Source organism: Anas platyrhynchos, chromosome Z, assembly GCF_047663525.1.
Source record: "Anas platyrhynchos isolate ZD024472 breed Pekin duck chromosome Z, IASCAAS_PekinDuck_T2T, whole genome shotgun sequence".
In the NCBI taxonomy this organism is placed as follows: domain Eukaryota; kingdom Metazoa; phylum Chordata; class Aves; order Anseriformes; family Anatidae; genus Anas; species Anas platyrhynchos.
Window position 1 is genome coordinate 69893587 of NC_092621.1, and position 27093 is coordinate 69920679.

The 27093-nt window shown below is 38.3% G+C and overlaps 1 protein-coding gene across 3 annotated transcripts in view; it reads left to right on the plus strand.

Moving 5' to 3' along the window:
- DGKQ (diacylglycerol kinase theta) overlaps positions 1 to 27093 on the plus strand; it is a 90523-nt gene that overhangs the window by 24320 nt on the left and 39110 nt on the right. For 2 of the 3 annotated variants that reach the window (XM_027446168.3, XM_038170192.1), the window contains exons 3-7: positions 6698 to 6797; positions 11010 to 11095; positions 11811 to 11936; positions 13313 to 13466; positions 16758 to 16826. In XM_027446168.3, coding sequence (XP_027301969.2) covers positions 6698 to 6797; positions 11010 to 11095; positions 11811 to 11936; positions 13313 to 13466; positions 16758 to 16826 — 535 coding nt within the window. The remainder of the gene's footprint in view (positions 1 to 6697; positions 6798 to 11009; positions 11096 to 11810; positions 11937 to 13312; positions 13467 to 16757; positions 16827 to 27093) is intronic. The other variant, XM_038170191.2, reaches the window with a different exon arrangement.

Below are 27093 nucleotides of genomic sequence, written 5' to 3' on the forward strand. Positions count from 1 at the left end.
ACACATCAAATCTGAGTAATCTTACTGTGCAGTGGAACTTATGAGTGCTGTTGTCTGCTCTCAAGACTGTTTGCTGTTCAGCGTTGCTGAATTTAGCTGTGAAGTCATCTGCCTTATCCATGTTAAGTTGTAATGATTATGTTTCAAAAATACAGCATTGTGCTATTCTTTCTAGACAGGCTTGTCATCCTTGACATAGTCATCCAGGTTGCATTAATCCTGGTCTTCTGTGGAAGTGAAGTCTGACATATGGGAGATGTTGTTTTGCATGCAAGTTCTGTCGAAGTAAATGTTGAATTTGGCACTTGCTTCAAAAACAAAACAGAGCAAAAAATGAATGATGGTCATTTATAGAATGTGTGGAGAGTTTATTTTCTTAATCTCTGTGTGCTTTCAGATAACTTGAATGTATCTTTTTATTAAAAGGTCCAGTGTAGGAGGGATCACAGGTAGGATTTTTTTTCTGGTACTTCCTACTAGCATGTTAATATTCAGTGTATTACAGAAATCAGATTTTTATTTTTTTTCTAATCCCCTGCATTTCATCTGGAGAAGAGGGCAATCGCTAAAGCTCATCAGACTGTATGTCATTGAGTACTAAGCCAAACTGTCAGAGAATCATTTTTCAGCAGACATTTCATGGAAACTTTCATTCCTGAGAGTAGGGTTTCCTTCCTAGGGTCAAGTAAAGGCCCATAGAGTTGCAAGCATGCCATGGCTACATCCAGTCTCAGATAATTCTTAATGAGTTTGCTCTTTAGGCTGCCCTAAGGAGTTTTCCTGCACTATTATTAATCATTCTCACCTGCACTCAGTGTTCTAGACTGGATCCAGGTCATGATGTTTCAAAATGAAACTTCACAGGTTGGTCTTCTGAGCAAGCCTGTTTTTTTTATGGTTTGCAAGATTTGTTCCACTGCTGAGGTCTCTGCAACTTGTCCAAGTTTAAACACACTCCTCCCTACATTCCCATAGGTATTTGTCTACTCTGAGGCATGTGTTTAAAAAAAAAAAAAAAAGTCCAAGCAAAAGACAAAATAACAATGAAAACAAAATCTGTTTGCATGAGAAATGCAAGGTTTTCTTTTCCTTTGTTAGGTAACAATGAGTTACAAATTTTTGCCTCTTAAATTTGCCATGTAAGTGAGGGGTGGTTGTATATAGCTGTACTTTGAACACTAAATATAAACGAGAGTATAATACAAGTAGTTTTAGTGAAGTTGGACATTTATGATACTTGTTTTTCCTCAATTTGTTTTTGTGTTGGGCATTGCTGTAATGTTTTCTAAACGTTTCCTCTTCAAGAAGGGTTGATAAACTGTTTGCAAAATGTCCCTAAGTGCCTTTGTTCTTAAAGCCAGGTTGTCTGGAGTGGAAACATGGTGGTTGAGGCCATCAGCTTCTTGTGAAGGTTTTTATGCTAAAAATAAAATGTGGCTTTGTGGTTCTGAGCTTGGATAGCTGCTGCTTTTAGAGGTTGTGATACCGAATGAGGTTTTGGAGCTCACAGAAGTCTCTGCTGGGAGCAGCAGGCGTTGTTGCTCCTGTTTGCTGACCTGAGCCTCTCCGTCTGGGTGCTGTGTTCACATGTGTGCAGTTGGCTGTGTGGGTCAGTTCCTGTATTTCTCATGATCTGACAGAAAAATTGAAAGTAGCAGAGAGGAAAGGACACGCAGGTTAGGGTAAATACACCAACACTTCTGATAATCTGTTCTGATTTGGGCAGTTAGTAGACATGCAGCAGCAGCACCTAATTCTTCTGCAGCTGAAAGGCTTCTGCACTGGCACACAACCTCTCTCCTGTTTTTTTTTCCCTCCTTACCTCTTTCTCCCTACGCAAGAAGAAGTGGGAAGCCCTGACAAAATGGGAGATGGAGATCATCAAAGCTTGGTTACTGCTTCACTTGCCTTGGAATTATAAATCCTCGCAGACTCATTCAACTGTCAGATGGATTTTTCTGTGATTGCTTCAAGAGAGCAGAGGAGAAAAAAAAATCAGAACACAATTTTGGAGAATCACCCCTATATAGTAGTTGCAGGTGTTATGTCTTTTACATGGGAAAAAATGCTTCAGTGAATTCTCGGTGAGCTTCTTCTACTGCTTCTCATTACCAGAGAGCTGTAGAAGACATGCTGAAATGCAGTGTTTGTAAATAAGCTGGTTGCCTTACTACCGTTAAGTCTCATCTTAAAATTATTGTATATTTCATGTGCATCTGTCAAGGGACTTTTTGTCCTGTCCCTCTTGTATGTAAGTGCTTTTCTGGGGAGGAAGCCAGGAGTTAGATGTGTAACATGAATTTGAAAGCAAAAAAATGTGTGCTTAATATTTTTCCTCTTTTATGCATTATGAAAACCATTTTAGGGGAAAGTTCTTTGTTCTCTTTCTTCTTCCCCTTTTATTTGGCTATAGGCTTTGCTAGTGGTATGTGGGCTTTTTAACAGGGTGCCTGTCATAGAAATTGCTGGACTCAGGCTGATCTGATCTTAGCTGGTAGCTTGCAGGACAGCCCTAGCAGGTAGGTCTGTCCTTAGATTTCAACACTTGGCCCACAGCTGCACTGTTTCAGAAGGCAATTGATGTGTGCATACTTTCCTTGCATTAGCATCGATTAACATTTTGATAACTAATTCTGAATATTGAAATTTCTTTCCTCTGCTGTCCTATGATACTGCTTCTTTTTGCATTCACACACAATTTCAAAACTTCCAAGTGGAATGTGTACTTAAAGTTGCTTTGTAACACCGACTGATACATGGGGTGCACAAAGGAAGATCTTCAGTTTGGACACAAAGAGCAATTGACAGGCTTTGTCCATAAAAGGAAAAAGTAGAAATACAGTGCAAAATGCAGAGTACTTGTGTTGCAGAAATAAAGACCTTTCTTTAATGAAGCAGAGAGGCTTCGAGCAAATGAAAGATCTGTCCATGAAAGATCTGCGATGAGCTGGGGAGCATTTTTTTTTTTTTTTCAAGATTCAGGCTAAAATCTTTTTGCCTCAGCTGGTGGAATAGCATCTGCAGCTGGGTAAAGAATAGGCATTTGTTTTTTTCCCTTACTGAGGTATCTGGAAGATTGCAGACAAGTAGTACTTGACCTGACCTGAGACAGGTCTGTGAGATGGTTGGGGTGGCAGCTGGGCTGCTCTGTACATTGTGATTGCACTTCAGTGGAAAAACACATTAAACTGATGATCTGCTGTTCACCGTGTGCTTGACACTCCGTGGCATTTCAGAATGAGGAACAATTTTTAAAGTTATTTCCCGTGTTTTTCTTCCAAAGTTTGGAGTAATTTGTTGCTGATGATGCATTTGTTGCTGTTCTTTCTGTGTGATGTGATTGCATGGTCTTGTGCTAAGCACTCACACAGATTGCACTGAAGGGGTTAGGATCTGTAAGCTTTAGATTTCTGTAGAACCGAATCTTACTGCAAGCTGAAATGAGCTTTTATAGAAATGTGTAACACTAATGCTTTGGATTTCTTAACAGATGGCAGGAAACAAAATGGAGACTAGGAACATCTTGTACATCAGTACAAGGTCATTCTGGAGCTTATGCCAGAGTGTTAACATTATACTTTCTGTTGATGGACTTCTGATCGATACTAAATGTCATTTAATGGTATTACTAGCAGAAATTTTCTGTATCTTTCTCTGGGAATCGATTTTCGTGGTTTGCATAAAGTAATTTAAGGAACTGAATTGGAAAAGAAGTTTTTAACTCTCATCAATTATTAACTTTCTCTCTTTAAGCCCCCTGTGTGTCTGTAGCTTGCTGTACTTATACAGGTGGATATAAATTAAAGAATAATAGATAACATTTCATATTCTGACATGTTGATTCGCTGGCTTTCCAAGTCTAAGAGTTTTGATTTGTTTATATATTGGGTGCTTGGAACTTGTTCAACAACAAAAGAAATGTGGTGAATTGCTCGGAAAAATAGCCAGTGATTGATGAGCTCGTTATGTTGTACTTGCGCTTTTCCATTTTCTCTTCCATGTTACTCCCATCCCATTTCCCAACCGGCTCTGCAGCAGTTTTGTACCTGTAATTTCTAAGGCAAGTTAGAAGGACTGCTCGTAATAAACAAAGCTGCTTTCCCTTGTTCCCAAAAGTAAGAAATTGAAGGAACTGATTTTTTTTTTTTTTTCCACATCCAGTGTTTCAATCAGTATGTTGTTCTTTTATCTTTGGCACTGACTTGAGTCTTTAGAAGATTGTCACCAGGGTTTGAATAACTGCAGGATTTAGACTTCGTCTCTTTCCCTTGAGTCTTCTAGATAAGTATGGTCAGACCATGGATAAGTTTGTCTCCGGTCAAAGTCCTATTCCGCAGTCTTTCCAGATTAATCACTGCTTTACACAAAACTCTGCTTTGATCTATGGAGTGTCCTTTTTCTTCAGCAGAACTTCTCTTGCTTATTAAACACTGTGACAATAATGAAAAGCCTGCATTTCTATGCCAGTTCTGAGATAAAATAGCCAGACTCAAGGCCAGGGAGAGAAAAGGTCTCTGTATTTCAAACACCAGTTGTTGAAGGGATTGTAAGTCCATGCTGGGTGTCCAAAGCAGGTTACTGAGCACTCCAGAGCTAAAGAAAGTCTCTCTTGATAAGTCTATTGATTAAACTTCGAGCAGTCTTCTTTTCCCCTCATGTTACATCTGAAAAAACTTAATCTTGCTTATTTCATTGAACATACTCAAAGTACAGGATTGTTTAGTGTAACTGTGCCTATGCTTTCAAAGGCAGAAATGTGGGTGGGAACTAGAATTTTATAACCAAAAGGGACATTTTAGGTCCTCCAATTTTGTGTGGCCAATATGTGTCAGATTTGCCACTGGTGGTTCATAAGAAAACCCTAATCTACAAGGAAAAATTTCATACCCTTCTCAATAACCTCGGAGGACTGTTTACTCACGGATTTAGGAGGAAAAGAAAGTGTCTCTAACTATGTGTACCTTACGTCTCTATTTCCTAATCTTTTTCTGGGAATGATTAATTTAATTTCATGCTTAAATAAACCATGTTTTAGCCTTCACAAGTTTTTGGTTGTTTGGTTGGTTGATTTTTTTTGTGATGCAAGAAACAGAAGATAAATCTGATATGAAAATCTGATATGAAAAGACTGTCGTGGTTTAACCCGGCCGGCAGCTAAACACCACGCAGCCGTTCGCTCACCCTCCCCCCTCCCTCTCTGGGACGGGGAAGAGAAATGGAAAGTGAAGCCCGTGAGTTGAGATAAAGACAGTTTAATAAGACAGGAAAATAATAATAACAAAATAATAATAAAATAATAACAATAATAATACAATGGTGATAATAGGAAAGTAATAATAGTATGTACAAACAAGTGATGCACAATGCAATTGCTCACCACTCGCTGACCGATGCCCAGCCTAACCCCGAGCAGTCCGGCCCCCTCCCCCCAGCTAGCCACCCCTATATATTGTTTAGCATGACGTCAGATGGTATGGAATACCCCTTTGGCTAGTTTGGGTCACCTGTCCTGGGTCTGTCCCCTCCCAGCTCTTACTGCACCCCCAGCCTGCCCGTTGGCAGGACAGAGCAAAAGGCTGAGATGTCCTTGGCTTAGTATAAGCACTGCTCTGCAACAATTAAAGCATCGGGGTGTTATCAGCACTCTTCTCATCCTAAGCCAAAACACAGCATTCCACCAGCTACTAGGAAGAAAATTAATTCTGTGCTAACTGAAACCAGGACATTCGTCCAAAGGGCTTGTGAGATACAAAATGTGAAATTTGAAAGATTAAAAAAAGTTATTAGCCTTAATCACGGCATAATTTTATGGAAGTTATTTGGGTTCTGGCATTTTAAAGATGCAGTTATGCTTCTTCCTTCTAATGTGGATGTCAGTCTTGACAGAGCTGTGCATCTTTTAGGAAGAGTGGTCTCTAGAAGAAGTATAAAGCTCAAATGTATTTCTTCTTAATTTTTCTTCTTTCCTCCATCGTTGCCTTTTGCCTCCACCTTAAAATGTTACCATTTAATAATCAAGATATTAATATATCTTTGATATTAATCAAGATATTAATCAAGAAAGCACCTATCTTTTTAGGTTAAGAAAAGAGCATATAAGAAATAAACTTCCCAAAACTGTTGGTACAGCTCTTACCAAGGGGATACTGAAACACATCTTTTCAGCATAGAGTCACCAGGAACAGCAGTACAGATGTAGTTTGGAGATTAATCTCTTTACCATCCAGCCAGTTGGCAGAGTTATATTTGGAGAACAGGTGAAAAACTTGTGGAGGATACTGGACTATGGCAACATCACACTTTTAGAAACTGTCTTGAATGTGTCTTTAGGGCATGTTGTCTGAGGGTATATATGTAATATACAGCTGTTACTGTTTAATGGTCCTTGATTCATTTAAGAACACTTGAGAGAGGAGCAGAGGTTCCAGATACATTGCATGAAAATGAACCCAAAGGAAACCTTTGCATTCACGGTACTGTGAATCATCGGGAAGCTGACTAGCACTTAAAAATATATATATCATGTGTAAGTGTATATCTATAAAAAAAATAGGTATTTAAAATATTTGTTCTAAGGCTTACTTGAGTTCACATTGTATATGCTATCCTATCCTGCATGATAAAGCAGTTTCTATGAGCTATAACTGCCATTTGGAAAGCTGCAGCTGATAATGTTTCGCATGTTCTTCTTTGGCAGGTTCCAGTTGCACACTGTTTTGGGCCTCCAGGACATTATAAAAGAAAGTTTTGCACTGTGTGCAGAAAGTCACTAGAGTCACCTGCTTTTCGATGTGAAGGTAACTTAAAAAGCCATACTTGCGTAGCCATCTGTATGTTATCCAGTAGCATATGCTTTTCTTACGGTGCATATCTTGAGTGTGTAGGTACATATGTGCCAATAACGCCTTTACTGTGTCTGAAAGATTTTCATATTGTGTTATCCACTCACTGACAGTGGAAATGTGTACCTCAAGTTAAGGCACCACAAGTCTGTCGTGTTCATGGTGTGCTATGAGCCCATGCCTGAGATGTGTAAAGAATGAGAAGCCGTTCCGACAAAATAAAGACTTACTCTGTTGAAGTATTTTTCTTCTGTTTCCAGTGGAAGCTGTTGTTACAGAGAGATACCAGGTATTCATGTACCTAAAACCTTCCCATCTTTACAAAAGAATAGGAATACAACTTGAATATAACTTCTCTCTGTGTCACTAGACTCAGACGTCTGTTGCTTGTAAGCATTAGGTGGATTAGATAAGGTGCATTAGGTGGAAAGATACTTGAAAACATTATTTGTCAAAATAGTACTGTTTAGAGTGTTCTAACATACATTCTCTGGGGAAAAAAAATGAAAGAAAGAAAAACAACAATGATTAAAGAAATCACCCAAACAGTATTTCAGGTCCCATTAATTTGAAATATATGTTGGCACAAATACTTCACTGATTTTGTTGTGAGGCAGCTCCTTAATTCTCCCTTGACTCTCTTGTCCTAAATTTCTAGTAGCACTTGTTCTGTTGTTGTTGTAAGGTTCAGTGGAATTTAGTATTTTAAATAAATGTTGCCAGCAAGCTGTTTAAAAAAAAAAAAAAAAAAGTGAAGGAGGCAAAGGAGTCTAATGAGAGAAGAACCAATTCAGAACTGCTTTCAGAATTGCAGTTATGCTAAAGATAATGTCTCATTTGATGTAGTTGCTTAGGTGTATGTATAGGGTAAATGTTTCTCTCATCAGAGTGTTTGGACTTAAAATGGTGCAGTGTTTTTGCTTCTGTTTTTTTTTTTTTTTTTTTTTTTTTCTGGTGGGTTGCATAATGAATCTAAAATTTATTTCACCAACTGATTGGAATCTGTCATTTAATACAGTTACCTTGTGAATTGGCTGCTTCAGTGGGATGGTCAAAGACATACAGATATCACAGAGTTTTTTCCAGTGACTTGTCTTAATAAGGTTCAGAACTCAGTGTGGCGTGAAGTAAACATAAAAAAAAGAAAAATGGAAAGAAAATTTTCACTAGCTATGTCTTCTTAATTCTTGAAAATGGCTGTGGTTTAGTGGTCTATTTTAGTTAAAGCTTTCTAAATTTTGACTTTTTGTTCTTACTATCTTAAGTATTATATTTTATCAGCTTTGTACCCATTGCAAGTGGATATTTATTTTTTCAGACATTTCTAAACAAGAAATGTTTTTAAATAAGAAACACATGAAGTCACGTGTTATAATTAGGTAATAGAAATGCCCAGACACTTTTCCTGGTTCATTGAAGGTTCTGAGTCGTGTTCCTAATATGGATTAAATGGATTTTTTGTTTTGTGTGGTGTGACTTTACTATTCTGTGTTCTGAATACTAATAACTCTAAACTTGTTTTTGATACTTTTAAAAAAATGTAGTTTATAAAGCACAGTTGAGGTTAATGAAGTGTAAAAGAGCCTTCCTTTGCTTTTCAAAAATACTTGTAGAATTTGTTTTAGAAATCAGCTGGTTTAAGTGGTAAAGTTTTAAATTCAAAGATAGGCATTAGACTTGTCCTTCTGCATACTTCTAACAATTATGCTTAATGTACAATATTGTGTATTGGTGTTCTGACATTGAGATTAAAGAACTTTTCTTGGAATATTTGCTATAACTAAGATGGAAAGCAGAGCTAAGATGAAATTACCCATTCTAAGCAAGTGATTGACATAGTTAGATGTACTTTTAAAATAATTTATATAACTTGGTTTGGTCTCCATATCTTACAATAAAATATTATTTGAAATAAAAGTTTTTAGGTAAGTGCTACACACTGTGGATGCTTGTGGGGCATCTGTTCTCAGAAATGAGCATACACGCATTGTAACACCTCGTGATATAAATACATAATGCTTGAATGGCAAAAAATGTAATACTTGTAATCCAAACTCTGCTGATGATTATTAGTTGCTTTGGATTGCAGTTTTTGCTGTAAAATTCATGAGTAACAGTTGAACCTGAACTCAGGATGTTGAATGTTCCTCTTTTCTTTCCAAGAAGGACTGGCGGGGGGGGGGGGGGAAGAGGGAAAAAATGGACTAACCCAAGCATTTTTTAGTGCTAGATCCTTTTTAAAACTTTCTTTTTAAGCATCAACCAGGAGCAGAAAATTATTTGTGAACTTTTACGTAATGGATAGATTTTCATTTTTTGAGGAGTGCATTTAACATTTTAAAGGCTGTGCTGCCAAGTTATATATCTGAAATAAATCAACTTTTTTGGCAAATAGAAAGGAATTCACAACACATTCCCTATTAACTTGAACAGAAAACCTTCATTCTTTTATGAGTTAAAGAACTGCATAGATTGTTAATTTTTTTGGAGGCACTCTGATTTGAATTGATCTTTACATTCTGACAACTTTATATTTCCAGTGAGTGGAATAGCTATCTTAAGGGTTTAACTCCTGTGACACTCCTGCCCTTCACACGCACACATTTTCGTTCTAATTAGGAGTTGGGGCACCTGTTAGTAGCAGCAGGAGGGTAAGGGAAAGAAAAGCTTGGGGTGGGAGGGAGAGAAAAACCTTTTGTATTCTTACACAGTATGTTAAAGGACAGCGTCTGTTTGTGTTAGCAGACAGTGATTTAAAAAAAACAAACAATATTTTTGGTAACTTCTTGAAAGTATAATTTGGTCTACAGAAACTTGCACTATTATTGATGGTATGACTCAAAGCATCTAGCTTGCCTAGTAGCTGAATGTACAAAACTGTAAAATATTCCTGTTTCATCTATGAGTATGATCTGGGGAGAAGTATGAGCTGAGGACAGACCTTGCCACAGCTCATGTAAGATTCTTGAGCTTGGTAAAAATCCACTGTATGAGAAACTGTAGATGAACATCTGTGGTTGAGATAGCAAACCCTTAGGACAGTCTGTGCTTTGATGTGGTGGTAGATCGTGTTTTTCTGCATAATTAGAGTTAAAACAGTGTTCGTGTGGTCACTTTTTCTAGAGCTTGGAGAGTGATTTCAAAACGAGTTGTTATGCTCTAGATGATTTTATACCGTTTTCAGAATGCTTTCAGGTAGCATGGATAACATTCATGATTAGCACCTTCCAATCTTCAGGTTAAAGTCTTCAGATTATTGTTGACATCCTTGGAGCAATGACCTGTTTGAGCAGAACAGGAAAAAAATAGTTGGAGAATCTGACTGCTACCTCTTACTTTAATGCATTTTTTCATACATCTGTTTGAGTTTCTTAAAGAACTTTCTGAACTATTTCAATAATAAAGCTGAGTGTTGAGGTCTTTTAGTTATATTTTTGTTGATATCTGATATTTCAAGTCAGTTTTTAAGAAATGAAGGTACTTTATCCAAAATCAATAAATAAATAACACAAAATGCTCAACAGTCTCCACTGAAACTTCTTCCAGGTAAAGTATCTCACAGGTAGACAGTGTGAAGCTTACTTGGGAGAATGCTCTAAAAAAAAAAGATCATTTTCCTCTTCCTGACAATGATATGGTAATTTACAATGTGCAACAATAGCTCAGACAAGTCTGAGTGCGTGAAGAACATTATCTTGCACTCAAGGCTTGATGTTTGGATACAGAAGGAAAACTTTCCTCTGTTAATACTTCTACCATTCAGTTTTTTGGTTTTGATTAAATCAAAGTAGACTTCAGAAGTGATAATGGTAGAGTAGGCAGCTGTTCCCATGAAGTAGTGAGACAAAGCTGTAATAAGCTAAACAGTTGTTACAAATTTAACTTACTGTACTGGAGGAAATACAGCAGGTAGCTATGAGCAAAATTAGCTCAGCCTTTCCTCGAATTTGCTGCATTAGTTTAACACAAAGGAAATTGAGCTACACACAAGGTTGTGCTGATAAACTTCTTTTATTGTCTGTCTTTGCTGAACAAAAAAGAGCATGAAGGGAAGAAAATGCCGTGCAGAAAGGTAATGGAAGAAGTACTGGAGGAAGGGAGAGAGGGAAGAGCAGCAGAAACCAATGGATTTTGACTTAAAGAAGTTTTCTTGTTTTCATCTTCTAGTTTGTGAGCTACACGTCCACACAGATTGTATCCTGTTTGCTTGTAGTGACTGCCGGCAGTGTCACCAGGATGGGCACCAGGACCAGGTAAGTGTGAGCACATCTGCAGCAGAAAGCAGTCACACCTTGTAGGCTAGAGGCAGGGGAAAAGACCTTTTTCTGACCTTTTTTTTTTCCATGTGCTGACAATTATCAAAGCACTACTGCTTTGTAGAAAGACATTTTTGTGGCTTTAGAATGTATTGCAGATAGTGAGATGAACATAAATTCTGATAAACATCTCTATTTTTGAGGTTTATAGAAGTCTTGCTGAGAAGTCTGTGCAATGTTTACAACATACTAATTAAAAAGAAAAAAACAAAATCCATCATCTTTCTAAACACTTGTGTTGCGGAAGCTGATATGGATTTTTTTTTTTTTTGAGCTGTTGGATGCCGTGCATCCCTGGTAAATACAGTCACATCCCTTAGGCTTCCTACAGTCTGTCTGAGGCAAGACTTCCCAGGTTCTCAGTGTAAAGTATATGTGTAATACTGATCTTTCAGGATTTTTTTTTTTTAAGAATAATTGGTTTTGGTGGACTCCAAAGATGAAGCATTATGTACTAAATTTTTGGGCCATTTGATAAGGTCTTCTTGTGAGATGATATTCAGGGTTTTATTTTTATTAAGAAAATAGTTAGTGGCCTGGTCTGTGTTGCCGTTTTCTCAGAGCTGTTTGAATTGCTCATTTTAAAGTTAGGTTGAAGATACTTCTGTACCTGTTGTCTGGTGTAATGCTAAGTTGTGATGTGTTCTACCAGGATACTTACCATCACCACTGGAGGGAGGGAAACCTTCCTTCAGGTGCTCGTTGCGAAGTTTGCAAAAAAACCTGTGGCTCTTCTGAGGTGCTGTCTGGCATGAGATGTGAATGGTGTGGCATTCTGGTATGTTGTGCTGTTGGGTGTATTTGTGGGAACCATATATATATATATACATAAGAAATATATGTGTGTGTGTGTGTATATATCTATATATATACACAAATATCTGTCAGTGTATATATTCATTCATTAATTAGATAGGAAATGTGTGAATTCTTTTTTTTCCCCGTTAATCACTAGAATAAGCAATTTGCAAAATCTCGGTTAAACTTTACGTGAAATCAATGGAATTTAAATTTAATAGAGACTAATCCTTAAATATTGCAGCTTATGAGCTTGCAGTTAACTTTGCTGTGCAAAATCCAAAGTTCTTTTAAATCACATGAATTCTGAAAAGTCGAAGGCTCACCTCACCATTCTAACATGCATATTCCTCTTTCGGTGTAGGATACTCTCAACCTGTAATTTTGTGTTAGTAGTGAATATTGGTTTCTGTCTTTCCCATGACTTGTGCAACATGATGGTAACTTTCAGTAATCCTTATGAAAGCCAGTCTTCTGCATAGATAAGAATTGGTCCATCCACTGAATGCTACCTCTTGTTGAAATATAGTTACAGACCAAAGTAGTGCCAGATGGGGTGCAAGCAGAGACGTTTGTCTGGTAAATTAAATCATTAATTTGCCACGTAATTCTAGATGAGGCACACTATGTAATAATTGTTTAAAATGAAAGTCTTGTGTATTTCAGATATGAGTTGAATCATTTAATTTTTTTATATCATAAAAATAGTGTTTTTTGTATTTGTAATCTGATTCATAATTTCTGAGGTGGCAGGAGCTGTCTTTGAAAACAGCCTAACAAATATAGCATGCTACATGGCCACAGTTATAAAGGCATGCATATTCAGTGAAGATAGACCTAGGACAAATACAGAGGCAGAAACAAACCAGTCAAGTCTTGAAATAAAACTCCAAACATCTTATCTCAGAATCTGCAAGCAGGTGGAAGAAGTTGCTTGCAAGCAAGTGGAAGAAGTTCTAAATTTTTTTTTTCTATTTAAAAGTTTGTCAGTTTAACCTGCCTACATTTCCCATCTACCCCAATAAATATCCATATAGATCAGAAGATCCAGGGTATGAGATCAAAATGTTAATCTTCTCCAGATATCTGCTCAAAATCTTTAGTATTTAATTGAGACGATTTATAATACTTGAAGTTTCTTCATGTGTTAAGACTTCCCATTATTATTTGTTTTAAAAATTAATGGAGCAAATTAGAATCTAGAATGAAAAAATGTATCACTGATTTCATGAAAGTGATTTACGAAAGGTCTCTACGTCCTAGCCTGACTTTTGCAGTTCCAGTACATGTTTTGTTATAAACACACTTGCTTTCTCTGTGTTTCACAAAGTGCTTAATTGATGCTTCTATTTATAGGCTCATGCTGCTTGCTACATAATTGTCACACCAGAATGTACTTTTGGAAGATTAAGGAATATGATTCTTCCTCCAAGCTGCGTGCAATTATTTTCTCGCAACTTCAGCAAACTGCATTGTTTTCGAATATCAGAAAATTTGCAAGCAGAATCAGGTAAAAGCTTTCAAAATTGGATGCAACTAATCGATGACTGTGTTTAACTCAGTGTTATAATTTACTGGAGTGTATGATTGCTAATTTTCGCTGGCTTTTGTGACAATACTATAACTTTTTGCTGAATCAGGGCACAGGATACAGGTTCTAAATGCAGACTGAGCAACTGGAAGAGTGTTCTTTCAATAATAAGCATGCAGAAAGTAAAAACCTAAAATGCAAAAACTTCTGTGGTAGATTAGTGTTGTTGTTGTGACAAGCACTTGCTAATACACGTTTTTTATATGGCTTGGATATGTGCAAATACTTTTAATTACCTCTTTGACTTGGTGAGAGGGTTCTGCCCTTTTAAGATTTCTGTGCTGAAAGGAAATCATATATTTAGCAGGATAATGTTCTGCTGCCATCTAGAGTGTATGTTTGTTTAATAGCTCTTTAGGATGAAGAGAATTCTTTTGAACTACCAAAGTATTTTTTGTTTGATACTTAAATTATGTTCTTGTAAAGCTTTTCTTTTGGTACTTAACAATAATACCAAAGTAAATATGAAGTAGGTAAAATATTGATCTTGAAAGCCAAATGTTTGCAACTGCTCTTTTCTCAACCTGACAGGTTGTTCTTGAACTTTCTGCTTTGAACTTTTGGTGCACACGGAGGCAGCTGTTTGCTAGGAGCCATGTGTTTGCATATGCAGAATCTATGGCAGCAGTCCTGCTACAACATAAAGTGCGTGGCCCTAAGCCTACATAAGCTAGGTGTACAGAACTATAAAGGCCTGCAGGGCTGGAGGAAATCTTTGTGTTGCAAGCTTGTTTTTTTTTCAGTAAGTTATTTTTCTTTCTAATAAATTGTTCCTCAGGGGAAAGTGAGGTATAGTACATACCTGAAGGTGATGCAGTCTTTTATGCTTCCAGCATAAGAAATAGCAGAAATATGCAATCCAGATGAACTTGGTTTTGCTGGGAGATTCCTTATGAATCTTGATTCGGGTTTATTGTTAGGTATTCAACAAGTTTCCCAAAAGCTTTAATGAAGGTAAAGATGTGTTATTATTAACAAAAGTTAATCACAAACCTTTTTAACAGTCCCTTTTGGTGTATCTGTGATGTTAACCAAGTTTATCTTTTAAACAGCAGCATGCTCTTTTAGTTTGTCGGACTTGGACTTTTTTTTTCTTTAAGTTACCTCTAAATAGAATGAATACAGACCACCATGAGTGAAAGAATCCAAGGTTATAGCTGCGCCTTCTAGTCTCTTCCTTCATTTTTCAAATGATTGAAAAGAAAGATTTCAATGTCAGGACATATGGTACATGCTAACTGTACCAGTTTGTTTTACACACATTCACATTTTGTGGAGTAATTTTTTTGCATTCCTTTAATAAAAAAGTATGCCTTGTACTTTGAAATGAAAGAATGCAATGAAGATCAGTCATTAGCTGATCTAATCTGGTCAGGGACAGACTAAAGGGGTAGGGGAGATAATCATGTGCTCTTCTGAAATAATGCTATGTGGATGGCTTGGTCAGTTGTTGGTGTGCCCTCAGAGACCTAGTTATCTCAAGCCCAATGCTGAATCAAATGGTGAGAGAGGAACTGTGGTCTTTGCTCGCCTGAATGCATCTGTGAGGCTTCCTTTCCACTACTTTTCAGTGTGGGGACTATCAGGCAGGATCTGATATGATGGGTCTCCCCAGAGTGCAAATGTAAATCAGAATATTCTGTTTGACTACAGGAACTGCCTCTTCTTTGAGAGTAGGGGGAAGCACACACACAAGCAACTCATACAAAATGAGGGCTTTTTGAAGGAGGAAAGAGCATAACATCATAATGGTATCATGTGCTGGGACAGGAGGAGAAAGGGCACGTAATACAATGTGAACTTCCATTTGAAATTTAAGTTTCAAACATGCCATTCCATGCCTGTCCTGCAGAGCTCTTGTCTTAGCATATTTCAAGGGGACTCTTAGAACTTCACTTGCACAGTCTCACAATGCTGTTTGTGGTACTTTCCCTGGTATCCAGACTGAGTGAGAAAGAATCATAAAAGAAAGAGGTCAGTTCCTTTTCATCTAAGCTTAGAAAAAGGGAAATATTGGAAGTAACAATGAATTATTTTATTTCTTATTTTTGTATTTACATTGTTTTTCAATTTGATTTTTACTGAGGTGATTTATATATATATATGTTTGAAAAATATAACACAAAAGCATTATTATTGATGGTTTTTGCAGTCTATTGAAGCATTACGTAAATGTTTGGTAAGAAACCTGGTCTCCAGTTTAGGACTCCTATTAACTACTCCTCTTTGCTTCTTGGAAGGTTTTTCTCCATTAGGATTCTAACTTCCCTAATACATTTTTTGGTCTGAAGATCTTAGGGCTTTAATTTTTTTTTTCTTTCTTTGTTTCTCAGTTTCATGTGCCTTGCCCCCACATGCAAGACAGTTTTTATAAAGTTGTAGCCTGGCTTATGGCTTTTGGGAGCTCTGTCTGCATTCCAGTCAAAATTGACTGACAATTTCACTGGGTGGGAGTATGAATATCATGATATCATCCATACATTGGGTTGTCTTTTGTGGCACACTGCTGACCTTAGAGAAGAAAAATATCTCATCTTTTTGGATTTGCTTTGGTCTTCCTTTATGGATCTGATCTTGGGAATGATAACGTTGTCAGGATGTTGTCTTCAGAGAAGCAAATTTAAATGTTAGTACCTTTTTTTTCATCTTTTCTGAGTTTTATATGTGATTGCACATGCTCTGTTATCAGCTGACATTAATTTATAGCTTTTAGTGAGAGATATGAGCTGCCTTCAGAGGTCACTTCTGGAGCGCAGTTATTTGTTCCTCTTCATTTGTCTGCAAATCTGTTTTTCATTTATAGAAATTATGTGCGTAATACCCATACTTTTTACTGGAAAGCTGCTACTGCAGTAGCAATAGATTTTAAATTTATTCATGGAAACCGTGTATAATTTGGTAATAGGCAGACGTCACAACTTGAGAAAGAGATTAAATGCACTGGGTCATGATATTAAAGTTGATAGTGGAAGCTTTTCATGTATGCCTTCAGCATAGTTATGTGACAATGCAGTGTTGTTGGGTTTTTTTGTAACAATTTTATAGTACGGATTTTTATTCTAAAATAGCTAGAAGAAAATGTGCTTCTTTTGTCTGACTAGATTTTTTTTGTGTTACTCTTCCATGGAAACCATCCTTACACAGCAACTGCTTTTTTTTAAAAAGGTTAGATAAAAGAGAATCTTTCCCTAAAATCATTTTTTTCCACAGAGGAAGATGATGATGTTGATGGGTCAACACAGGTGTCAGTAAAAGATGTCCAAATTTCAACAGATTCAAGTAAGTACAATTGTAGTAAGTATTAAGTGGTGAATATTCCCATTCCAGTCTTTACTCATATAATCTTAGTTAGCTTTACCTTATATAGAGAGATATAAAAATAAACAAATAAATAAATGGCCCTTCTTCTAATGCTAGATATTAGTTTGGAGTCCAAAATTTGGGTTTAGCAAATATCCAGGGTCTTATCATCGCATCTCTGTTTTCTGCTGGTAAATTGCCATGAATGACAATCTGTTCATTACCCGGTCAAATCAATTGGAAAAGTAAGATTTTCTAAATTTCCTTTCTGCTAGTCAGTACTTCAGCACTAAGTTACATTGGAAAAGAGCATGCTGCATAAATCTCAACTAGCAATTTCTCTCAACATGGTAACTGAAGAAAGAAAGAATGATCTTAAAAATCCATACATAGCAACCAATTTAAAGGGCAGACAGCAAATCATTTCAGAGCCTTTTTCCTTTAAGATAGCTGGATCCAAATCGTGCTGAAGATACCAGGTGAATTTTTAGTTTTCATCAGGCATAGTAGAAATGAATGCATTCCTTTGTGTCAGGATTGATGCGGGCTGGCAGCAACTTATGCAGTTAAAGTCTCATACTTGTGGATCTTTCCAGGAGTGGTATTAGCCAAACTCTTATTTTTCAGAAGATGAAGCTGACTACAACTTGGGGGCATTCCACTCTCTATATTCTTATTAGTAACTAGAAAAACATAGTACTTGCTACCTAAAATATCTGCATGGATTGCTGTAAAAACAGAAATTCCAAGTCAAGCCATGATTTATTTTTTTTTAGTTTAAAGTTCTTATAAAATCAATGAGCTAATTCTGAAAATGTTGCTTGGATTAAAAAAAAAAAAGTCTAAGTCAGTTAACTGAGTTATGGAAGTGATCTCAAGTGTGCTCTTATTTCACTTTTAAAAATTTGAAGCTGGAATCTCTTGATGACTAATAAAGAAGTTATGATGAACAACCACACTCCCTTATTATGGGACCAAACTCTGATTAACTGCATTTTATCTATGAGCCTTCAGCATTCTCTTGTGTTTTAAATGACATAAGTGGTTGAATGTCAAGACTGTTGTTCTTTGCCATCTAAGGTTATTTCTCTTACTCATGGCTGTCAATGGGAACAAACTAAGTATCCAGACGCTCCAGCTGGTTTGTTCAAAACTACTAGTACAAGACAATTCAGCTTTAGACAACCTTCCCAAAAGAAGGAAAAAAATGTGAAAACTGGGAACCCAATATAATCTTGAACATGTCCTTTTTTTCATGTACAACATCCTTCTGTGGACTGGAGAAAGCAGCAATAGATGGTACATTTTCAAGGCAAATGTAAGGAATCATTATTCATGTTTTAAATAGAGAAGAAATTGCTTCCTCTTAATACGTTTTCACAAACCAGATGTCAGTGTGTAGTCTAGTGTCTTTGCTATGATTAGAAAGCTCATTAGGTAGGGAATGATTCTAACTCTTTAAAAACAAAGCATTCAGGAAAAAAAAAAAAAAGTTGAAATGTTTGAAAGCTTTCATTTAGTTATGTTAGAGGTCTCCAAATCTGGTACCCAGCAGAAGTAAGGCTGCTGTGGCTCCATGTTCCCAGGTCCAGCCACAAGCTATACATAAGCAAACATGCACCTGCATGTGCAGACACCCACGTGTACACTACGTTTGAAACAACTACATATGTACAGATACGTATGGACACTCAGATCAACATCAGGCACACTCAGTGCTCAGCCTGTTTTTCTCTCTGGCTGAGCAGGGTGAAGATCTGTTAGTGGGGATGTATATATTTGTGTGAGTGTACTCGTGCATGCGTATGTGGGAATACATATATTACATACATATGGGTATACACATACACGTGTGTGTATGTGGTTAGGTATCCGTGTACATGCATATATGCACACATACACACACACAAACTCCAAGTCTCATTGGACCCTCAGACTCCTGTAGTTTCTCTAGCAGTCAGCCTGGTTGTCCTAGTTCCTCCAGTAGTCATCATCTCCAGGTGCCTCATCCACAGAAAAACACACGCCCATGGCTCCCAGGTCACTCACCGTGCAGGCACGTCAGTCCAGCTAGAGGTTTACTGGTGCTTGTACACCCACTGTCAGTCCAGTTTTTGGCACTGTGGACGTGTGGGTCACAGTGACCTGCAGTCCCACACCAGTTGCTATATTCAGAGGCCCATATGTACACATGCAGAAGAGTGTAACACACCCAGCAAAAGTTAGAAACAGCCTTTAATGAGAAGACAGGACAGTATGTGCTGATCAGGTGCAGGGTGTGAAGTGCACCAACCTGCAACCTCCGTGTATGACCAGCCCCTTTTATGTCCTTATCCCTCTATTTTCATATACCTATTCCTCCCCATGCCACCTTTGGTTCTTAATATTCCTCTAAATACTCCATAGCAGCTCTTGTACAATCCCAGCGTGCTATTCCCATGCATCCCATAAAGATCTCCACACCCCTAAGCAGTGACCCCCTTGGTCAGTGAGGTGACACCCACATTGCTTCCCCTGCAGACTGACCTGGTGGGTGCCACTCCTGGCCTGTGGGACTGACATCCCTTGTATCAGGGCAATACAGGGCTTCTCTGACAAAGTTATTGGGGTTCCCCCACCTGCCGTTGTGCTTCTGTGCTCCTCTGTGTGTGTGGAGTCATAAGCTATCGAGTTAAACATCACAAAGGTGTGGGAGTTGTGTGCCAGGCGTCTTCCACCTGTTCCTAGAAAATACATGATAGTAGTTGTGTAATGTGGATCAGGAGTTATCCATTCATTAGCCTCTGTGTGTTGGCTCTGTATTTGCCATAGCTTTGGGGATGTTACCGTGCTCTCCTTCAGGAGTGTCTGAACTGAATTGGGTTCTGCAGTGCTGTAGTTTTCCTTAATTCCAGCTCTCCACATTTTACAGATCCCTGCTTTTCAGAAACTTTGGAAATAAGTCTAAACATATATAATAGTATTGCCCTGTAAAGGCATGCTTTTTCCTTAGTCAAGAAACTAGTAAGAAAGGGTGCAAAGTCTTTAGATTAATACTAGAAGAAAATAGTGAGTTGGTGGCCTGAATTCCCCTTTGTTTCTTTGCTCTTGTAGTAGGATTGTTGAGTGAAAAGTTAGAAGACAGAAATACTAGGTTTCAGGACTTAAATACATTAAGTCAGGTGTGAAACTTAGCCTACTGAGATACCAAAGCCAAAAGCATACAAGGACCATAAAAACAAACCTACACTTTGAGGTGATAGGTTTAACAGATGTAGAGATTTGCTGAAAAAAACGTGTGAGCAGGTTTGAAAAAGGACTGTAAATCCTTGTGCCTGGGAGCGTGAGCCAGCTTCCAAGAGCTTGTCTACACAGTGAGCAATTAACTTGAGGAGAACTGAATGTTACAGGAGAGTAGTAAGATAAACATTATGTGGATGCTCTTATTAGCGTAGTTAGTTGTATTGCTTGGGGAAAGAGTTCAGCCCAAAGTCCATTTTCAAACTAAAGTAATTGTGTCAGTCATTCTGTGAATGTATAACTGATAAAACAGGGATAAGAGAAGGGATTAAAAGTGCTTCTAAGAGGTGGATTTCAAAAGTGTGCATTGTCTGTCCTTTCTGAGTTGGGATGTTGAATTTGCTTTCAACCAGCACAGATCACGCTTGGTTTCCTGGAAATAGAATTCATTGGTCTCAGCTAAGACGCAACCACAAATGTGTTCTGTCAGGCCTGAGAAGTCAAAAGAGCAAATGTAAAAATCACAGAATCACAGCATATCCCAGGTTGGAAGGGACCCACAAGGGTCATCAAGTAAAAATCACTCCTCTAATTTCATAGCAATGTGAAGACATAGTGGATAAATAAAAACAAAAACCTTGATTTGTCCTATACATGCAAAAAATTAATCCCTGAGGAGCTATCTCAGTAACTCCTGAAATAAAATAAAAATGAGTCATTGCAGGCTCTTATTTGAGTGCCGATATTCAGGGATCTGGGAACGTGAACAGACATCAGATTCTACCCTAATTGCTTGCCAGTAATCAATAAAGGATGAGGACACTTGGCTACTGTGTAGTGAGGCCCAGGGAGCTTTTATTTACTTGAAAGCTTATCCATCACAGGTAGTGCTTGATGGCTGTTGTCTCTAAATGTCCTACACTACTTTCCTCAAGATTATGTTCAGTGGTACTTCAGGAGGTATTCATTTAGTTGAATTGCAGTCATGCTGATGTCATGATAAAATCTTTTTTCCCCAAGATAGCTTAATTAGCCTGCATTTAAAGATATTTTGAACTAGAGTCTTGAATGGTAAAAAAAGGTTGTGTGTTTCCCTGTCTTGGCTGAATTGCTTGTAACTACCTGGAAAAGAAAAATAAGTGTTCTGAAAAATCATATGCTACATTTGTATCGTTTCACTTTCCCCCTGCGGTGCATAGCCTCCTGCTAAACCTTCATTGTCTGCCTTTTCTGACACTTGTTAGAGGCTACTACTGTTCTCACTTATCAATGAATTATGTGTTGTATTTTCTTTTTCTAAATTGTCCATCACTGATATCCCATCTCCCACTTCCCTTCCTTCTCCAGTAACATTTACTCCCTAGTGTTACTGCCTGTTTGGTTTGGTTCAGTTCCCTCTCAATCATCTTGTCTCTCTCTTGCTCAATGCATCCCTTTTCCTCTCGCCCTTGATGTCTCATGCTAATAGGTTGTCAAAACATTTTCTACTCTAGATGCATTTTTTAGGGAAGTCAAGCACCTTTTCTTAATCTACTTACTGTAAATGTAATTTTACAATGTAAAAATGTTTTCTGGCAAGTATCTTTAAGAGGGATGATTGAAACATCTCTCTGAGGTTTTCTGGCATTGTTGCCAGAAGGGTATGGAGACATATTAGCTAATATTATTAGCCAGTGTTAATTTATTCCATGTCTTCAGAGAATAAGACAAGGCTTAGCAGATTAATAATTTAACTATAGATATCTAAGAATGACATGGAGATTTATGGTTTTTTGAGAGTTTTTTCCTGTGATTTTGCATTCTCTCTACTTTAATATTTTGCTAGTCTTGATGCTTGGGTATAGTTTCTCCATAGCAGCCCACTGGAAATGTATGCAAATGCATTTCAGTAGGTGTATCAAGGGCTCAGGGTACTTTCTGGCAGCACATGTGTTGTAGCCCAGGGATGCAACCTGGCAATGTGAAGATGAAGGGCATACTCCTGACCTGGGAGTCTCTCTGCCATCTGGATGGCTTTCAGCACCCTCTGACTGCGTGTGAACCATCTGCTCCAGTGAGTGCACATCCTCCGCAGGAGAAAAGAGGAGAGAAAGCTGAGCACTAAATGTGAGAGGCACCCATCAAGAGGAACCCTCTCTACAGGAGGTTTCAAAGGAAACTGACTCAGGGAATAGGGGCCTACAGTATTGTCAGCAAACATGTTTTTCACAGCATGTCTGTCCACACCCCGTGTTCTGCTAATGCTCTGCTCAGGTAGCTTACTGCAGAGGTTTGGGGGCCTGTGTTCCTTGAGTCTTTCCTTCTGTTCTGGGGAAGTGAGATATAATGTTGTTTCATTAGGTATACCTAAGTTACTGGATTAATGCTTGCTTATGTCCTGTCCCAAATCTGCTAACAGTGGAGGAAACCTTCACTGTAATTTTGCAGGCAAGAATACGTTATTTCAGGAAAGAGCAAAGACAGCATATGTGGCATGTATGGATTTTTCCTCTAAAGTTACGTTGCTGAACTTACTGCTTACAGATAACTATGCAGGTCACATGTACTCTAAAAGGTGGTTTAAATGGATTTGGAGACCTAAATCTAGAGTGGGAAACAGGTAAAACCAGAATAGGTTTTGTTACGTACTGCAGATGCTTGCTGAAATTCTAAAATTCTCCCTAAAGGGGATGCATGAACAAACAAGCATGGCTGCCAGCATCGTTTTGTGCTCCAAAACTGTCTTGGAACTAGCAATATTTGACTTGATCACGAAAACCTCTTCAGGGAAATGACGAACCTGTAAATGGCTCTCCTGGAAGAGGAGAATCCAGAGAAAGAAAGAATTTGGGACTTCCACAACAGTCTTCTAAAGACTAATAAAAGCAAAGAAAACACGCAACTCTTACCTGTTTTACTGCTGCCTTGAAGGCTGTGGTAAGCAAAATCTGCCAGTCCAGAGTTTTATAATTTGAAGTAGCTCTGAGTATAAAAGGAGAGCAGAAAGACTGTGAATAACACAAGTTCTCTTTGGAAGGATTGTTCTCTGTAAGCAGCACAGCTAACATTTATTTCTTTTAAGGTTAAACTCCAACATATGTTTGGTGTAGGCCTCTATTTTTCTTGAACAGCAAAAACTCTGTCTACTTCATTTCATCCTCTCTGCCACAAGCCACACACAAACCTTTTCACAAGCAGTGTCCCGTATATGGGGATTTTTTAGGTTGAAGTGCATGAATCATGAAATGCTATTTATCTTTTTGCCCAGGAAATTAGCCTCTTAAGTCATTTTGTCGTTTGGTAACTTATGTCTGTAGTTGACCTTTTTGTAGTTGCCTTCACGTTGAAAAGTGTAATCATGAAGAGCAGGTTCTTTTTTTTTTTTTTTTTTCTGCTCAGAGTCCTGTGATTAGTGTCCTGGCGTTGGCTGGGATGGAGATAATTTTCTATTTTCCATAGTAAATGGCTCTGAGGTACTAAGCTGCCTACTGGGGCCAACCCATAAGAATAAGAAAAAAATAATATGTTTTTTTCAAGGGAAGTCCCAATATTGTGTAGTCTAGCACAATAGGAAAAGATAATAGTTCAAAGGGAGAGGCATTCTGAAGTGAAGTATCAGTATTTGTAAAACAGGCAATAACTCCTTAAAATACCAAAATTTGATGTATGCATCCATTGCATATTACCAATACTTTTTATGTGCTACAAAACATGAGAGGTAGACCTCACTTCTATAACTTGGTCATTCTCTAATATTCAAAAATTGGAGCAGGATAGAGAAGGAGCTTTAATGTTAGAAGTTATTATAGTTAAGCTTCTTTTCAGAGGTTAGTTCAACATATCAGACTGACAGAAGATACACCTTAACTTTCATGTTGTGCACTTGAACGAGTCAGGAAGTGTTTTTCCAGGTGACTAGCCATGGTCAAATAACTGGCTGTTTAGCTTTCTGTTATCTGTTCCCAGAAGCTCAGGTGCAAGAAAGCCAACTTTCATCAAGGTGGAGTACAAGGGACTCCAACAAGGATGGCAGTGACAAAAGAAGCTGAAGATGACTTTTCACTTCATAAATTGAAGTTGCTTTGTGTGATAGGTAACTGCATTACCTTATGGAAAGCAAGATTGAGTATAGGGTGTGTTTGGCTAAGGAATGTACTTGAGATCCACATTCTTCTTAGCAAAATGGTTTGAGTCAATCCAACCATTTGCCTGATCTTAAGTGGAAAGCTCATAAAAAATCTTCAGATAAAATTGCTAAGGATTCTTTCAGGACAGCTAGAGTCTAACAAGCAGTCTACAAAGGCAGTTTGAATGAAAACAAGTACTAAAATTTGGATGAATGTTTTTATTCTCAGATGTTTGTCTGTCCTCTGGATTGCTAGAGAAAACAGTAGAGATCTTGATAATGTTATGAAAGTTCATACTCAGAACATTGGTTGTGCTTCAGTAACATATGTTTGCTGTCTTTTCTCAAATCATATTAGCCCAAGAGAAGGTCACCCAGGACACAATGTCTTTTGGTTACAATTTGTCCAGGCTACAGTCACCATGGAGATCTCTCTGACAGAAATCTGTTCCTAAAAGAATTTCACTTCTTCTGACAGTAATCCAGCAGGGTTTAAAGGAGAGGATCAGATTTTGACTATTAAAAAGTTATGAACGTCTCAGTGTGATGGCAATAGACTGTCAAGGATAGTTTGGAAGTATGAGTTGATCATACTTAAATGTGCCTCATATTGAGGCTTAAAAAAAAGTCAGTGAAGAGGTTAAATGCTATCAATCCCCCGTATCACTGGTAGGGTACTCCATTGTACAGGCCTACAGCTGGACTTCATGCTTTCAGCATTGTATCAGACCCATGCAATTCTGCATGGCCTGCTTAGGTGTTCCCTAATGTAAACCTCCTCCACTAAGGCTTCCTTGCCCTGGACTTTCCCACTGGTCTCAGAAGCCCTGGGGTGGCTGATGGCCAGTCTTACCAGTGAAAACCAAGACACAGAAGGCAATCAGTGCCTCAGCCTTCTTCATGGCCCTTATGACCAGGTCCTCATTCCAAATCGTCTGCAGGCCCACATTTTCTCCAGTCATCCTTTTCCTGTTGATTTTTTCTTGTCCTTCACTAGACCTATCTCCATATGGGCTTTGGATTTCCTAACCATGTGCCTGTATGGACAGTCTCTATATTCATTCCAACACAATTCTTCATCTCTCTCTTGTGTGCTTCCTTTTCACAGCCAAGTTTTATCAGGAGTTCCTTGTTAATCCGTGCATGCTTTCTGCCACCTTTGCTTATTTTTCCTATTTGTGGGTACAGAAAGCTTGAGATCAGAGGAAGTGATCCTTGAAAACTGGCTACCCCTCCTGGACCACTCTTCTCTCCAAGACTGTATCCCATGGGATATTTCTAAACAGATTCCAGGGCAAGCCGAAATCTGCTTTCCTGACGTTCTTCATTATGATGCTTCCCTTTGCTTTTTTCCCTTCCTTTCATGATCCTGAACTCTACCATCTTGTGGTCATTGTAGCCAAGGCTGTCCACAGCCTTTATATAAACAAACATTTCTTCCTGGTTTATAAGCATCAGGTCTAGCAAAACATCTCCTCACAGAAGCTCATTGCTTGTCTCAGGGAGGTATCATTACCCTCCATGAGGAGCTGCACCTGCTAACGTGAGGCTTCTTGCAGGTGCTTGAAGGTGTTGCTACTTCATCTCCTACTTCTTCATGACCACAGGCTTTGACAAGCACCACCATATCACCCATACATTGGCTGGCCCGCTGCTCCTAACCCAGAAGCTCTTGCTGGGATAGATCAGTTTCAGCCCTGCTCTGTTTTTAGGGTCTTAACATAAAATATTTCTTGTTCATGTACAGTTTGATAAGTGCTTGTTTTCACATCGTTGTTACATTTCGGGTTTTTCCTGTCAGTAATGCCACAGGTTATTTTTAGCATTTTATTCCCTTGTTTCCATGTCACAGTGACTTTTAAGTTAAGTACAAATGATCAAAATGATTCTCTTAAGTTAGAAAGAGTTCAGATGCAGAAGAGATTGGGTGGATTAGTTCATTTGCAGCAGAGCAACGCAGTCCTCAAATTCCTCTTTTCAGAGAGGCCTAGTTATCTCAGGAGAGGTCATAAAATTTCCTTAGAAGGTGAAATTGTATGCTGCTTGTAACTGGACATGAAACAACACAAAGAAGAGTTCCTTGAAATGATTCAATCACCCATTTGTTTCAGGTGCAGTCTTTCAAATAGCCTCCCCTTTCAGTGTTTTCTGTATATCAAATTTAACTCTCATTCTGTGTGGAAATTAAGAGTACGTATCTTATCACGTGAAGGAATAATCGTCAGCATTCATCTTTCATGTATTCGAGAAGGATAAATTAGTGTTTGCAGTTAGGGGAACAGGGGACAATTAATATTATTTGTTTCCCAGCACAACCGGTTTGTTCAGCATCAATTAGCAATCTGCGGTGCAGGCAATAACCATCTCACAAAAATCCTTTGATTAAAAAAGCTAACGTAGTGCTCTGAGATCAATTTGTGTTATATGCTTTCCACTTCATAGCAGCGTTTGTTGAATACATTTCTTGTGATGTTTATCGACGTGTGTGTCACTTTCCTGCCCCACTGTCCCTAAGTGGATTAAAGGAGGAGGCAGCCAGCCTCTTCGCAGAACAGATGCTCCCAGAGCCAAGAAAAGAGACTGGGTGGCTGTGTGCCCTTGCAGCAGGCTTGTGCATGCTCTGTGCTGCAGTCTCAGCTTGTGATGGACCTCAAATGTTGTGCAATGACATGAACAAAGAGTAAAGTGCTATACCAAAGTACCGCCCAAATCCCCCCAAAGAGTGGAGGATTGCTCCTGGAGCAGTCCCACCTGTTCTTCTCCTGTTAGTGGGTAAGGGCTGCTGCTGAAACACTCACTGATCACCATTGTCACTTTCGTCCCAGTAGAGGCTAAGATGAGTTCAGAGTGCAATGGGAGACTGTAGTGTTATTGCTTTGCTGTGCAATTAGATCGTTATATTGCCTAATGAGAATATCCTTG